Consider the following 16,910-nt stretch of genomic DNA (forward strand, 5'->3'; position numbering starts at 1 on the left):
ATTCTCTGAAATGTAGAGTTGAAAATGCATTTAAGGGATTCTTAATAAAAATAACTATCAGTTATTTTAATGATCTGGCCCATGTAGCATTACAGATTTGTAGTAAAGGGGGTATTATTTAAAAATAGAAAGATAGTAGTAATATACCAAATACTTGCTACCCTGACTTAACATATGTTAATATACTAAATAGGAAAAAAAAAATAACATTACAGATAAAATTGAGCTCCCTTTAATACATCATTCTATTTTATTTTTTCCTTTTTACCCTCCCCAAAAGAGAATGACTCTCAGGAAATGAGTGTGTCCTTCCATGATTTTACACTGCTATTTTATAAGAATGCATGTAGTAGTATACAGTACTGTTTTGGGTCTCAGAATTTCAGTGGTAGATGGTACATCTCATACAGCATTTTTATTCTTACTCAAAACTTTAAAACTTTAAAACTTAGTTCCCTGTCCTGTAGGTCAGTTACCTCTCATGGCTCAACTGTGTTTTTTTTGCATAGGCCAATATCAAGGTGTCAGTTGGACTCTGGGCTCTTCTCTGAGGCTCTAGGGAAGAATCTGCTTCCGAGTTCATACAGTTTATGCCATTTTAATGCACATGCCTCCTTATCCTTGCTGGTTGTCAGCCAGGGGCCTCTCTTAGCTTCTTAAGGCAGTCCACTTGCCTTGTTGCATGTCACTCTCCATCTGCAAACCGGCAACAGTGTCAAATCTGTCTGGCTTCCTCATCTGCTGCCAAGAGAGAAAATTCTGCCTTTTTTTTTTTTTTTTTTAAGGACTCACCTGATAAATGATGTCAGCTTACTAAGGGCTTAATTATACATCTTAAAAATTCCTTCATAGCAGTTCCTAGATTAGTGCTTGAATAATCAGGACAGGAATCATGAGAGGGCCATCTTTAGAATTCTGTCACATGGACATTTAGGTTATTTAAAAAGGATTGTTTATATGCACATGCAAGCGTTTCTCTAATGTACATACTTAGAACTGTAATCGTGAGGTCATAGTGTGTATTTTCAATTAGTGTTGATATTGCCATATTTCTCCAAAGTAGTTATATCAGTTTACACCCCCAGTAGCTGTTCAGTAGTTCTTGAAAATGAAGAAGCCCCTTACCTTACACTGTATACAGAAACTAACTCAAAATATATCAAAGACCTAAACACCAGGCCTAAAACTATAAAAATTCTTAGAAAATAACATAGAGGGAAAGCTTCATGACATCAGATTTGGCAGGGACTTCCTGGATATGACCCCAAAAAGCACAGGCAACAAAAGTAAAAAATAGACCATTTGGACTATATCAAAATGAAAAGCTTGTGTGCATTAAAGGAACATAATCAATAGAATGAAAAGGCAACCTATGGAATGAGAGAAAATATTTGCAAATCATGTATCTGATAAGGGGTTCATATCCAGAATATGTGAAGAATATATGTTGTTATAGCTCAACAACAACAAAATCCAAATAAAAAATGGGCAAAGGACTTGAAATAGACATTTCACCAAAGATGATATAGAAATGGCCAAAAAAGCCCATGAAAAGATGTCCAACATCACTAATCATTAGGGAAATGCAAGTCAAAACCACAGTGAGATTACCACCTTATACCTATTAGGATGGCTACTACCAAAAAAACCCAGAAAATAACAAGTGTTAGTGAGCATGTGGAGAAATTGGGACCCTTGTAAACTAATGGTGGGAATGTATAAAAACAGTGCAGCAGCTGTGGGAAACTGTGGTGTTTCCTCCAAAAATTTAAAATGGAATTACCATATGATCCAGCAGCTTCACTTCTGAGTATATACACAAAAAAATTGAATGTGAGATCCCAAATGTATGCATTCGTCAACCTTTATGTAAGAATCTATTTCACTTCATCATCTCTAGCATTCATAATGTTTGGGGTCTTTGCTAATTTGGTATCTCATTCTAATTTACTTTTCTTTGATTTCTACTGTGTTGCTAATCATATATAATCCCTCCTTTGTGAACCGTTGGTTCAGTTTTTTTTTAATACAGTTTTTAAAGGTACTTTCCATTTAGTTATTACAAAATATCGGCTGTATTCCCCATGTTGTACAATAATCTTTGAGCCTATCTCACACCCTATAGTTTGTACCCCCATTCCCCACCCCTATATGAACCCTCCCCCTGCAACCACTAGTTTGTTCTCTGTATTTGTGAGTCTGCTGCTTTGTTGTTAAATTCGCTAGTTTGTTGTATTTTTTTAGGTTCTACATATAAGTGATATCATGCAGTATTTGTCTCTGTGATTTATTTCACTTAGCATAATGCCCTCCAAGTCCATCCATGTTGCTGCAAATGGCAAAATTTCGTTCTTTGTTATGACTGAGTAGTATTCCACTGCATGTATATATACATCTTCTTTATCCATCATCTGTTGATGGACACTTGGGTTGCTTCCATACCTTGGCAATTGTGAATAACGCTGCTGTGAACATTGAGGTGCATGTATCTTTATGAATCAATGATTTTGGTTTTTTTGGATATATACCCAGGAGTGGAATTGTTGGATCATGTGGTAGTTCTATTTTTAGTTTTCTGAGAAACCTTCATACTGTTTTCCACAGTGGCTGCACTGGTTTACATTCCCACCAACAGTGTATAGGGTTCCCTTTTCTCCACACCCTCACCAACATGTTATTTGTGTTTTTGATGACAACCATTCTGACAGGTGTGAGGTGATGTCTCATTGTGGTTTTGATTGGCATTTCCCTGATGATTAGCAATGTTGAGCATCTTTTCATGTGCCTGTTGGCCATCTGCATTTCCTCTTTGGAAAAATATCTTTTCAAGACTTCTGCCCATTTTTTAATTGGGTTGTTTTTTTGATGTTGAGTTGTATGAGCTGTTTATGTATGTTGGACATTAATCCTTTATCATATCATTTGCAAATATTTTCTCCTGTTCAGTAGGTTGTCTTTTCATTTTGTTGGTTTCCTTTGCTGTGCAAAAGCTTTTAAGTTTAATTAGGTCCCATTTGTTTATTTTTGCTTTTGTTTCCTTTACTTGAGGAGACTGATTCAGATTCTTTGTCCATTTATCAATTGGAATATAAATTTTATCAATTTATTTGAGTTTGTTTTATATACACACATACTTCTTTCTAGTTTTTATAATTTGATTTTTTTTACACTTCCCACTTTGGTATTATTAAATAATCCCAGATCCTTCCTTTCCCTACCTTTTATGTTAAATTATTATATATACTAGGTGTGTGTATGGTCTTTATCTGATTCTCATTGACCTGCTGTTACACTGTTTTAAATAATGTAGCTTTGTATTACCATCAGGACAATACATTTTTTTTTAATTTAATTTTTGTTTTATATTGGAGTATAGTTGATAGGATAATACATTTTAACATCTGGTGACAGTAGATCCTCATTATTCCTTTTTTCAAAATGTATTTGCCAATTTTTCAGCTTTTATTATTAATGCCAACCAGTGCTGTTCCTGTAACACAACTATAAATGGTTTATATTGTTACCTTATCCTACTGTTAGCTATCTAATTAAGTAGTAATTTCTTTTCACTAGAGATTAGATAAGTTTTATAACTGCTGACAAGGTAATGCACTTCCTTTGATATCATTGTGATGCTATTAATATAGTAATACTCCCAAAAGGTATTAAAGATTATTACTATGTAATATTTCTAGAAAGAGAAAATAATTTTAAATGGCCTAAAATTCAGCATCAAAACCAAAAAGTTAATTCAGAGTGGCCTAAATGCCAGAATTCTGCGTAGATCTGGCTACAGAATGTCACCACTCTGACGAAAAGGAAGCTATGAAATAGGTAACTAGCAATGACTTTGAATATATTGCTGCCGAAGTCCCACCATAATAACTTTTTTATTGAAGTGAAGGAAATTATTTTTAAACTTTATATGGCAAATGAAAAATCCAGAAAAACACAAAACCAGATAAATGTATTCCAAAAATTAACATTCAGTCACTCCTGTTGTTGCTTGAGCCAAAGATCTCTATAAGTCAATCTAAATAGTTAATTTTCTTATCAAAATCACTATTTGTTTTAAGATGTTGGCAAATACTGAAAATTTCAAAAATATAGTAATGTAATTTATAAATGAAATATGTCAACACAGAATACTAATAAATTTCTTGTAGAGAACATTTATTTAAGCTGCTTCCCCAAATTTAGAAATACCCGGAAAACGTTCAACTTCTGAAGATGTAGCAACATTTACACGGTCTGTTTTCAAAGTCTTGATATAAACAGCTCTCAGTTCTAATTTCAACTGGTTTGTCTTCAGTACATGATATTTGATGGCAAAGAATAGGATCTTTTAAGAGTTCTTGTGTAGTTTTGATCTGTTTGAAAGTGCTGAATTGAACAAATGCAGCCCACAGAATTAAAAATTTGAACACTTGAATGTACAGGATCACGTAAAACAGGGAATTCTGAAGTTTTCTGCCAGGGATTTTTTAATAATGGAGAATTGTCTTTCATAGGATTTTTTCCTTTATTCTCTTTTGAGGTGGTGCCTTTGTCTTCCAAAGCCCGAGCAAGCATGTAACTAACTTTTCTTTGATGAGCCAAAGCTTCTTCTTTATCATTTAACTGCATGCACAGAAATTAAAAACGTACCAGTTAGTAAATCACAGAGTACAGAGCTATAGTCAGAAGTATTTCATGAAAATGTTCAATCTCCAATCTAAGCCAGTCAGTATGAATAAATCAATTAGGTGTCCACTGATTCCTAAGCATTAATGCTACATGTTACTGAGGATTTTTTTTTAAAGGAAAAATAGAAAACAGTGTTCTTTCTGTTGAAAAATTTTTTAAGTCATCTGAAGAGAGAGGAAAAAGAAGAAAGTATATATTTACATGGTATGTGTGTATGTGGGTATATATGTATATATAATACCAACATGTACTTACCTCTGTGAAAGAATGTTGAAGTTACTTATATAAAAATTGTTTTTATATTTTTATATGCAAATAAACTTTAATACTCTTCTACAGATAAGTATGTTCATATAACATGAGTTTCTTTGTATAGTCATCTATGAAATTGAGGATAACAGGACCGATTTCAGGGTTGTGGTAATGATTAAAGGATAGAATGCATGAGGAAGTTCCTTGAACACTTTAAAAATTCCTGAATATATAAGTCTTGTCATGAACTGTATATGTAACTGCAGATGACGGAGATGCCTGGACTTAATTTCAGGGAGCCTCCTCTTTTCAGAGGTGGAGCTTTAAAGCTGCACAGGAAGAACACGGATGGGAGACGTGGGAAGCATGTGTGGGGTGTTAAAGGAGATGAAGATCATAATTCTGGAAAATGGTACCTGAAATGGGAACAGAGCATAAAAGTCAAGTATAGAGCGATAAAGAGTTGAATTAATAGGAAGGAAAAAGATAAGCTCATCCACAGCCTCTAACAAAAAGCAAAGATACTAACCAAATCTATTAGCATCTTAAAGACTTCCTGAGGATCATGCTGGTCATCAGTACTCTTAGAACTGTTTTCCAAAGGGAGCATACCCAACAGTTTCTGCCCTAAGGTCTTCTTACTCCTTTGTGATGGTAACCCTAAAATGGAACATGAAAATCCAGCTGAGACACAAAAAGACACTCACTGAAGTACTTCCAGAAAAAAGGGGTAAGTGTGAGCCAAGGCTAATTCCTAAATCAGTCAGGACCTTGTCCTCTTCAGGTGACCTCTAGCACAAGTGAGTCAGGCAGCACAGTGCAGTGGGAAAAGCAGACTTTAGAGCCAGGATGGCAAACGCAGGTGAGAGGCCACAGTGTGAGAACCCAGAGCAGCGCCCTGCCAGTCTCATTGCTCAGCAGCTGCCCATGGGAGAATGCAGCCTGTGCTACCTGATAATCTCAGTCTTCCAAAGGAGCCAGCAATCCACATTTGCATGTGAAATCTCCCAGTGTGAAGGTTAGCCACCTGCCCACAATATTTGAGAACACTATTCACTCCCAACAAAACATGTCTGCAGACAGGTGGCCTCTGAACCATGCAAACTCTGCTTTAGAGCCAGAAAGACCTGGACTTGAATCCCCATTTAACCACTTCCTAATGGTATCATGTTGGACAAGTTCTCTGAGCTACATGTCCTCACTTCCAGAATGAGAATAATAGTACCTATGCTCTATTGTTGGGTTGCTGTGCCATTAAATAATAGAGCACGGGCTGGGGGAAGGGAGTGGGCAGTTAGTATTGAACGGGGGTACAGAGTTTGTTTGGGAAGATGAAAAAGTTCTGGAGATGGATGGTGGTGATGATTATACAACAATGTGAATGGACTTCTTGTCACTTAAAAATGGTTAAAATGGTAAGTTTTAAGAAAATGGTTCTAAAGAACCTAGGGGCAGGACAGGAATAAAGACACAGACATAGAGAATGGACTTGAGGACACAGGGAGGGGAAAGGGTAAGCTGGGACAAAGTGAGAGAGTGGCATGGACATATATACACTACCAAATGTAAGATAGCTAGTGGGAAGCAGCCGCATAGCACAGGGAGATCAACTCGGTGCTTTGTGACCACCTAGAGGGGTGGGATAGGGAGGGTGGGAGGGAGACGCAAGAGGGAAGAGATATGGGGATATATGTATATGTATAGCTGATTCACTTTGTTATACAGCAGAAACTAACACACCATTGTAAAACAATAATACTCCAATAAAGATGTTAAAAAAAAATGTACCTACTTAAAAAAGAATGGTAAGTTTTATGCATATTTTATCACAATTAAAAAAAACAAAACAGTTGTGAAAGCACCTAGCCCAGCTACTGACATATCACTTAAAAGTCCACATCCTGCAATATGTACACTGATACTCTTCTTCATCCATAGAAAGGATGCAATTTGTAGCAGAAAATACAAAATTTATAGATTTATACAAAGCAAGTTTCAAGAATGTTTTTAGAATGCTCTGCAAATGGTCTAATGATCAGATAAAGTCTAAAGGGACAATTCCCTTTCCACCCAATCCTGATAAACCCCAGTGACTGGGCTGCACACCTGACCTTCTTCAATAGCAGCTGTGGCCAAGGGGAAAAGCCAGACAAGCTGACCAGCTCACCAGTTCTGAGAGTGGATGAATCTGTCTCTATTTTCAAGCTAAAAACAAGGAAACATGCTTATACGCTCTCTCTCGGAACTTGTCTAAGCAGCCGTATCAAGAAGAAAAGTTAACAGTGTTAACCACAAATAAGAAAATGACCTGTAACAATCATCTTGTACCAGATTATTGAAGTATATTAAAATGAATCAAAGTCTTGTCACTAACAAACTCACAAAGAGCTACTAAACCTTTTATGGACTTGTAAAGGCTTTTCAGAGATGAACTAGTTATTTTAAATGCTGCTTCCAGTCTCTCTCAGTACCTTAACGGAAAGCAAAGATTGGGAGCTGTACCTCTCAAATCATATTTTCTATGGAAAAGTTCCTGAATTCTGTAAAAAGCTAAGAAAGGCAGGAATTCTGGAATATAAAATGAGTACAAGTGCTGAACTGAATATGAAATCTACCGCTTCTTTCTCCCTACTCTTCTCTCTACCTTCCATCAAAACAAAATCAGATTTTCAAAGGGATTTGACTTCAGTTAGCACAAAACACCTAGGCTGCCCTCTAAGAGTATACCTTTGAAAATTTTGCAATCCAGCTCCTATCAAGGGCCTCACTGAAAGAAGAGGTGCTTGAGGAAGATCACCTACACATTTGTTGTTCACGGTAGAACTAGATATTCTTAATGTTTTCCACCAATTCCTCAAAGGCTAAGTACATTGGACTATGTTAGCTTATTCCCCTGGCAAATCACTTACCTTGACATTAAGGTTATACCTTTATCTTTTATCAAGGAATTATTATAGAAAACAGCCACGTAAATACTAATTTTTTATTTATTATAAGTGACTGTTGAGGACTTAGCCATTATATTTGCTCACTGGCCTCTGTAAATCTCGTATCAGAAAACACCTTTAGAAGTTAATTTCAGTACAATGTGGAATGCCTGATTAAGAACGAACAAGAGTTGAGGAACATTGTTTCCCCCCTTTTGCCCTGACTTCCACCTGACTCTAAATACATAGCTTTTATAATCTGCTTTCACAGTTCTTGTTTACTACTTCTATTTTTATTATCCCTATAAGCTGTTTCTTAACACTTCAGCAAAGAGATGGGTAAAGTTTAGTTAATGAAGCTAAAATTCACAACACTTGACCCATATACTAATGCTAATATGCACTGTTTGAAAAGAGATATTTCAAACAAAATTAGGTATCTACTATTAAAAGTTTTCATTTTTAATACTATAAGATTCTTACTGGTCCTAAATTCATCTGAAAATGAGAGATACTGGAACTAGGATTATAGATTTTGTCAAATTAAAAAAGATTTAGAAACAGGGTCATGTCAGAATTTGAATACTAAAAATTTACACTTCTTAATAAACTTCACTTTAATCTTTCTTGACTGATAAATGGTTTCAAATTGGAATTTTAAATTGAAGCCATATGAAGCCTACTGAATAATACTTACAAATGAAAATTGAGATTGACCATTTAGAGAAACTAAAATTTCTAAAAAACAACAGCTACTTTGTTTATATTGGACAGTCTACATACTTCAATGGCAATTTATTCTCTCATGCCATTTTTATATATTTTGTTTACACTAATACCATAAAGACTCCAAAATGGCCATGAACTTTTGATAGGCTTGTGAACCAAAACCTAAACCTTAACTTCTGTTTCACTTTTTATAAGAATATTTTATTAATTTGTCCAATTTAAGATTATTCCTCTAGTGCTCAATGTCTCCTTCCAAAGTCACACATTTCAATAAAGTTTAATTAAATAGATAAATTTAATGTTGGGTTCCACTGTTGGGTTCTAGTGCTCTTATTATAAATTTTTTCCACTAAAAATCTCTACTAAAAAAGAGATTCTCCTGTTATTTTATGGTTTCATCTGCGCAAGTAACACCCAGTGACTCCTTTTTTCCCATAGTTGTTACATTTTTAGATAAATCCTAACTATATGTGATATTTCAATTATATTCACCATATTAACTGTGCTTAATCAACTATGATTATAACCAAAAACAACTGAAATTACACCTGATTATTACCATTATAATTCATATTTACCATCATCTTTAAGGTGCTTCCAATTTGTCCCTTTTGTTGCTTTCTTACACATTTTATCCATTTGTGTCAATCTTAGTGCCTGGTCATTTTTCCTCATTAATTGTTGCTCAAATGCAATTCTGAATGCATCTGCCATTATGTAGGCTTCTTCTTTACTCTTCTGCAGAAGTTCCAACTGGTTTTGAAAGAAAGTTTGAGAGGTGTTAGAGGCAAAACCAGAACAATTCTTGCCTGAATGCTGAGTCAGATTAGCAAATGCAGTCTCCCTGCCTAGTAGGAGTCTTCTGCCTGCCCTTGATCTATTGCATCCACTTAATCTAATTAGTACATGCCATTCTCTTCTGCAGTAGCTGCCCACTCTGAACTAGATTACCAGGAGTTTCTCTTGTGCCTGTCAGTTCCCTGGTAATCCTACTCTTAGACCTCATTATCCTAGACGGGCCTTGTGTATGTCCTGCCCAACGAGGAAGAAGGGAGGATGCCAATGGCTGCATTTCAGTTCTGCCTTGGGCCATGCCAGAAAATACCACTGAAAACAATTATGAATACTATCTTTCAGATACCTCCCACAGCTGACTCTGATCTTTGTAATCTTACGCTTTTCCTGATGAATTGCTAATGTTTAGCTGTTTGCTTTCATATATACTCTGAAGACTAAATTCCAAATCTTCAATAAAAACATTTTAAAAATTATGGTCCATACTGTATTTGTTGTGAAAGCCTAATTATAATGGCAGCTATCATTTGATTAAATGCCAGGCATGGCCCTGTGCTAAACATTATATGTCTATATTTTATTTTTCACAACAACCTCCAAACTAGTTATTAGCCTCCATTTAACATACGCGTCCAAAGCCACAAAGCTGGAAAATGATGGAGCTGAGATTCAAACCTAGGTCTGGCTGGCACAAGGGTTCCTTCCACTGTACCCTGCAGCTTTTCTAATAAGCTTCATGTTTATCTCTCGGCTAATCAGTCTTGCACATACTGGTGATTTTAAGCATGTGTGCCTTTTCCTCTAATATCTAGTAATTTTAGGGCCACGTATAGACAAAAGAAATATGAACTTAGGAAATATTAACTAAAACACAGGCAAACAACTTTTCACGGCTGCAATATCGTGCCAAGTAATGTAAACAAAATCCAGTTTATACGTTAATGTTATCATTTAAAACTAAGGATAAGTTCCATAGCCAAAGACTACCAAATTAAGCTAATTATTACATATACTTCCATTTACTCTACTTTGTGTTAATGGAGAAGCAAAACCAAAGCTTTTACTGTTTTGATAACACAATACCTCCTGTTTGACCTCAAGGAGCATTTTCCGAGTAGATGCTGCCAGTCTGGCACAGGTACAGGGGCTCCCTCTGGGACCGTGACAAAGGCAGGCTCCCAGGACTGCAAGCTTTAAATCCAAAAGAATTATCCGTTACTAAGTGTCACATTGCTCAGCCGTACACAAACACGGGGCGCACACACAAACCCATGCACATTTTATTCAAGCACCTAATTCAAAGAAACTGCAAAGGAAAACAAAAATAGGAAGCTGAGGCCATGATTTCAGGACCCAAGGGGAAATGAACTACAAATGAGGAGAGACTGTTATTACTCAGAACAAAAATACACAGGAATTCTGCATTCCTTCTGCTCACACTCCGAAACCTTGCACTTGGTACCAGTTTCCTATACTTCCGAGTTCTTGGCAGGAACTAAGACCTAACGAAGTAAATATAAACATCCCCAATATGGATTTCCTGTGACTGGGTTTGGCCTTGCTACCCAGCGTTCATTACTGTCAGGTCCTGCCGGAAGAGATGCATGCTCAGAAACGATGAGTGAATTTTAAGGAAAACAATCATCCTGCCACTCCTAAAAAAATGGTCTCTGATCATGTAATAAATTCTTATATATTTCTTGGCCCAGCCACTGTTCTGGAATTGCATATGGCCCTGATCCTTCAAAACCTGTCTTTGGATCACAATGAAGAAACGAGTCCGTGTGGGTCACTCCTGGTTGACCACTGTAGCCAGAAGAAAAGTAAGAACTGTTGTACTTTTTTTTAAAACCCATTTTGGCAACTAACCACAAGTTGCTTTCCCAAAATATTCCAACAGCTTCCAATTTAATGGAGACGGTCTATGTAACATATTGTGCCATATCTTTTAAAGTTTCATGTGGAACATACTACAAAATTATTGTCTAAGCTTCCTGCTGCTATAAATTTCACATGGACTGGCTTAAAATAGAATCTTATTTTAGAGACTGTTTAGACAGGAAGATTCCACAGTCTCTTTTTTTTTTTAAAATTTATTTATTTTTGGCTGTGTTGGGTCTTCGTTTCTGTGCGAGGGCTTTCTCTAGTTGTGGCAAGCGGGGGCCACTCTTCATCGCGGTGCGCGGGCCTCTCACTATCACTGCCTCTCTTGTTGCAGAGCACAGGCTCCAGATGCGCAGGCTCAGTAGTTGTGGCTCACGGGCCTAGTTGCTCCGCGGCATGTGGGATCTTCCCAGACCAGGGCTCGAACCCGTGTCCCCTGCATTAGCAGGCAGATTCTCAACCACTGCGCCACCAGGGAAGCCCCCTCCACGGTCTCTCTTAATGTAAAGCCTATTTCAGAAAATTCCTTCTCGCATTAATAACTGTGAAGTACACAGTGAGCTTTCAGTTGACTCAAGTGTACAAATGGCGGCTATGTGCAGATTGGTATCTTCCCTTTTCAACTTCCGGCTCCTGATAATTGTCCCTGTGGAAGTTGCCAAAAGCAACTTAAGACCTGGGTAGGGCCAATATAAACATGCAAGGTTTCTGCAAGGACCTCTGCATCCTAATTCTATGGTATGTCCTTACCTCAGTGCTCCTTCATCAACTGGCTCAGGGCCCTTCTTCTTGCCTGCCATAAACTTACTTAGAGCCTACTCAAGATTATAATAAAGCACACTTTTTCTGAACTTTCTCTCCGTTCAGTTTCTTTTATTTTTCTTTTTTTTGCTATTACACTAGTTTTCCACCCAGGCAGTAGAGCATGGTGATCAAAAGCACAGACTCTAAACTCTACCTGGGTGTAAATCCCAGCTCCACCACTTAGTAGCTTTGTGACATGGGGCAAATCACTTAACCCTTCTGTGCCAAAATTACCTCATTTGTAAAATAGGGATTTAATTGTACTCACCTTATTTGGTAGTTGTGAGAATTAAATGTATTAATCTATGTGAAGCACTTAGAACAGTGGCTGGCACTTACTAAGGACTATGTATTTGCTATTATTAGTAGTAGTTGCTTTATTTGAAGTTCTATAATAAGTGAATGGCTACCCCTTCTCACTCCACTGGTATGCTCATTTCTCATGAGTCCCCAGGACACTTGTAAGACATTTCACACCTCAGCAAGCAATTAGCAATGCATCAGCAGATCTTTGTCCTGGACCTGGCTCAACCCCAGAGTGACTGCATCACTTTGGGAAAGTAACTAAAACTATCTGAGCCTGAGTTTCCTCCTCTGTAAAATGGGGATAATACCTGCTTTGCAGCCCTCACAAGACCGTTACGAAGATCAGATTAAAAAATGTGTGGAAAAGTACTCTGATGCAGTAAGCCTCTACCCAGGGAAGATACTACTAACATACTTTCTGCTAAAGCTGTAGAAAAAGGAAATAAAAGGGACAGGAAGTGGCTAGCACATCCCCTAATGTCCAAGAATGCTGTGCCTGAAAGGTATGGTACCAGCAAGGCTGAAGAGTGGACCTCGGCCTCTCTCACCCTCAGTCTCAAATTGCTAAGTATGGTTCTATCCTAGAAGTGGAGCTGATGGCGACAGCAGAAAGAAAATGGAAGTGGAAAATATCCCTCCTACTAAGCTTTAACACCTGCTTACCTACCTCAAGACCTGAAACCTCTGTAAAGCCACTTGTGTCCTGGCACGTGTTTTCCTGAGCCATCTTCTGCTGTTTGATATCAAGCAGGGCGAGGGCCTCCAAATACTGTTGATTCAAAACTAGGAAGGGCCATGTAAGAAAGTGTTAGGAGGTCTAACCCCAGCCTCACCTAATCCAGTTAAACCAACACCACATACTCACGTCTTCTAAGCAAGGGATATACAACTACCCACAAAATCTGTCTCCAACCAGAAAATCTGATAGAATAGTGGGTATCAAGTGAGTTAACACTAGATAAAATGTTATTTTTAATGTGGAAATAACTTTGCAACCGAAGTCTGGTCTTCATTTGCTCAAAGAAAATTTGTAGGATTTTCAAAAAGAGAACATACAAAGGCTAATTATCCACACTGTGAGACGATCAGATGATGAAATGTCATATATTGTATTAATGTCAACTGTACCAGCTCTCCAAACTCTATCAGACTTTTCTTTTAGTTAAGAGTTTTCACAAGAGGCTCTCAACCCAAATAGTTAGAACAAGAGGGGTCCTGCTATTTACTGGAAAGCAGAATAACAGTAACTTTCCCTCTCTTCTTGTAGGGTGGAAGGATAGGGAGGAAGGGACAGGAGTAGTGGTTATGAGCAACTTCTGTCCTGGGACCAACCTAACAAGGGGGAAATCACTATCTGCTCAAATCACTGGTGTGGAGAAGCATATCTGTGTGTGCAGTTCTCACCCAGGGCATTGCCACAGTTCACTTACTACACTATGTAAAGTGCCGCTCTCGGGCCCATGACCTGACTGAGCACTCATTTTACGCCTTTCAAGCCACCACTTTAAAATAGTTTCTGCTGGGAATTCCCTGGCGGTCCAATGGTTAGGGCTCTGGGCTCTCACTGCCAGGGGCCCAGGTTTGATAGCTGGTCAGGGAACTAAGATCCCACATGCCACATGGTGTGGCCAAAAAAAAGATTTCTAAAAAGTTGGTACCACCTTAATACTCTTTCATTAACTTTTGTCATATAGTGACTCATTATATAAAAGATATGCTCTGTGTGTGTGTGTATATGCACATACATTTATAAATTTCAAGTTCTTAATGAGTCATATAATATTTTGAAAAATATTTGTATTAGTGACAAAGTCACAGAAGACACTTTCATGAGAAAAAATTATGTTGAATAACTATACAATTTTATACTTTTCCTACTAGATTCCCAATAAACATACACCTACTCAGGTTCCTCAAACATCAGGTGCTCTACCATTTTGTTTACACTGAGTATAAAAGCTAAAGGATAAAGGGAGAATCAGGAGAAACTGCTTAATGGGTATAAGGTTTTATTTTGTAGTCATGGAAACGTTTTAGAACTAGATGTTTGTGTTATGAATTGTTCACTTTTAAATGGTTAATTTTAAGTTATGTGAATTTCACCTCAAATTTTTTTTTAATTCGAAAACCTAACTGATCAAACCCACAGCCAACATCGTTCTCAATGGTGAAAAACTGAAACCATTTCTTCTAAGGTCAGGAACAAGACAAGGTTGCCCACTCTCACCACTATTACTCAACATAGTTTTGGAAGTTTTAGCCACAGCAATCAGAGAAGAAAAAGAAATAAAAGGAATCCAAATCAGAAAAGAAGTAAAACTGTCACTGTTTGCAGATGACATGACACTATACATAGAGAATCCTAAAGATGCTACCGGAAAACTACTAGAGCTAATCAATGAATTTGGTAGAGTAGCAGGATACAAAATTAATGCACAGAAACCTCTTGCATTCCTATACACTAATGATGAAAAATCTGAAAGAGAAATTAAGGAAACACTCCCATTTACCATTGCAACAAAAAGAATAAAATACCCAGGAATAAACCTACCTAAGGAGACAAAAGCCCTGTATGCAGAAAACTGTAAGACACTGATGAAAGAAATTAAAGATGATACAAACAGATGGAGAGATACACCATGTTCTTGGATTGGAAGAATCAACATGGTGAAAATGACTATACTACCCAAAGCAATCTACAGATTCAAAGCAATCCCTATCAAACTACCAGTGGCATTTTTCACAGAACTAGAACAAAAAATTGCACCATTTGTATGGAAACACAAAAGACCCCAAATAGCCAAAGCAATCTTGAGAAACAAAAACAGAGCTGGGGGAATCAGGCTCCCTGACTTCAGACTATACTACAAAGTTACAGTAATCAAGACACTATGGTACTGGCACAAAAACAGAAATATAGATCAATGGAACAGGACAGAAAGCCCAGAGATAAACCCATGCACCTATGGTCACCTTATCTTTGATAAGGAGGCAAGAGTATACAATGGAGAAAAGACAGCCTCTTCAATAAGTGGTGCTGGGAAAACTGGACAGCTACATGTAAAAGAATGAAATTAGAACACTTCCTAACACCATACACAAAAATAAACTCAAAATGGATTAAAGACCTAAATGTAAGGCCAGACACTATAAAACTCTTAGAGGAAAACATAGGCAGAATGCTCTGACAGAAGTCGCAGCAAGATCCTTTTTGACCCACCTCCTAGAAAAATGGAAATAAACATAAACAAATGGGACCTAATGAAACTTAAAAGCTTTTGCACAGCAAAGGAAACCACAAACAAGACAAAAAGGCAACCCTCAGAATGCGAGAAAATATTTACAAACAAAGCAACTGACAAAGGATTAATCTCCAAAAAATATACAAGCAGCTCAATATCAAAAAAACAAACAACCTGGACTTCCCTGGTGACGCAGTGGTTAAGAATCTGCCTGCCAATGCAGGGGACACGGGTTTGATCCCTGGGCCGGGAAGATCCCACATGCCACGGAGCAACTAAGCCCGTGCGTCACAACTACTGAGCCTGTGCTCTAGAGCCCAGGAGCCACAACTACTGAGCCTGCGCGCCTAGAGCCCGTGCTCCGCAACAAGAGAAGCCACTGCAAGTGAGAAGCCCGTGCACTGCAACAAAGACCCAATGCAGCCAAATTAATTAATTAATTAATTAATTATTTTTAAAAAATCCAAAAATGGGCAGAAGACCTAGATAGACATTTCTCCAAAGAAGATATACAGATTGCCAACAAACACATGAAAGGATGCTCAACATCACCAATCATTAGAGAAATGCAAGTCAAAACTACAATGAGGTATCACCTCACACCAGTCAGAATGGCCATCATCAAAAAATCTACAAACAATAAATGCTGGAGAGGGTGTGGAGAAAAGGGAACCCTCTTGCACTGTTGGTGGGAATGTAAATTGATACAGCCACTATGGAGAACAGTATGGAGGTTCCTTAAAAAACTAAAAGTAGAACTACCAGATGACCCAGCAATCCCACTACTGGGCATATACCCTGAGAAAACCATAATTCAAAAAGAGTCATGTACCACAATGTTCACTGCAGCTCTATTTACAACAGCCAGGACATGGAAGCAACCTAAGTATCCATCGACAGATGAATGGATAAAGATGTGGCACATATATACAATGGAGTATTACTCAGCCATAAAAAGAAATGAAATTGAGTTATTTGTAGTGAGGTGGATGGACCTAGAGTGTGTCATACAGAGTGAAGTCAGTCAGAAAGAGAAAAACAAATACCGTATACTAATACATATATATGGAATCTAAAAAAAAAAAATAGTTCTGAAGAACCTAGGGGCAGGACAGGAATAAAGACACAGACATAAGAGCATGGACTTGAAGACACAGGGAGGGAGAAGGGTAAGCTGGGGCGAAGTGAGAGAGTGGCATGGACATATATACACTACCAAATGTAAAACAGATAGCTAGTGGGAAGCAGCTGCACAGCACAGTGAGATCAGCTCGGTGCTTTGCAA

At 37.6% G+C, this 16,910-nt stretch overlaps 1 protein-coding gene across 3 annotated transcripts in view; it reads right to left on the reverse strand.

Moving 5' to 3' along the window:
- Positions 1 to 4,156: 4,156 nt before the first annotated feature.
- CCDC125 (coiled-coil domain containing 125) overlaps positions 4,157 to 16,910 on the reverse strand; it is a 32,783-nt gene continuing 20,029 nt past the window's right edge. For 2 of the 3 annotated variants that reach the window (XM_068535456.1, XM_068535455.1), the window contains 5 exons: positions 13,051 to 13,166; positions 10,473 to 10,580; positions 9,173 to 9,347; positions 5,468 to 5,598; positions 4,157 to 4,620 (listed from right to left, as the gene is read on the reverse strand). In XM_068535456.1, the coding sequence (XP_068391557.1) occupies positions 4,309 to 4,620; positions 5,468 to 5,598; positions 9,173 to 9,347; positions 10,473 to 10,580; positions 13,051 to 13,166 (842 nt within the window). In that variant the 3' untranslated portion in view covers positions 4,157 to 4,308. Of the gene's footprint in view, positions 4,621 to 5,081; positions 5,355 to 5,467; positions 5,599 to 9,172; positions 9,348 to 10,472; positions 10,581 to 13,050; positions 13,167 to 16,910 lie in introns of those variants that run through there. The other variant, XM_068535457.1, reaches the window with a different exon arrangement.

The sequence above is a fragment of the Eschrichtius robustus genome, chromosome 2, assembly GCF_028021215.1.
Source record: "Eschrichtius robustus isolate mEscRob2 chromosome 2, mEscRob2.pri, whole genome shotgun sequence".
Taxonomy (NCBI): domain Eukaryota; kingdom Metazoa; phylum Chordata; class Mammalia; order Artiodactyla; family Eschrichtiidae; genus Eschrichtius; species Eschrichtius robustus.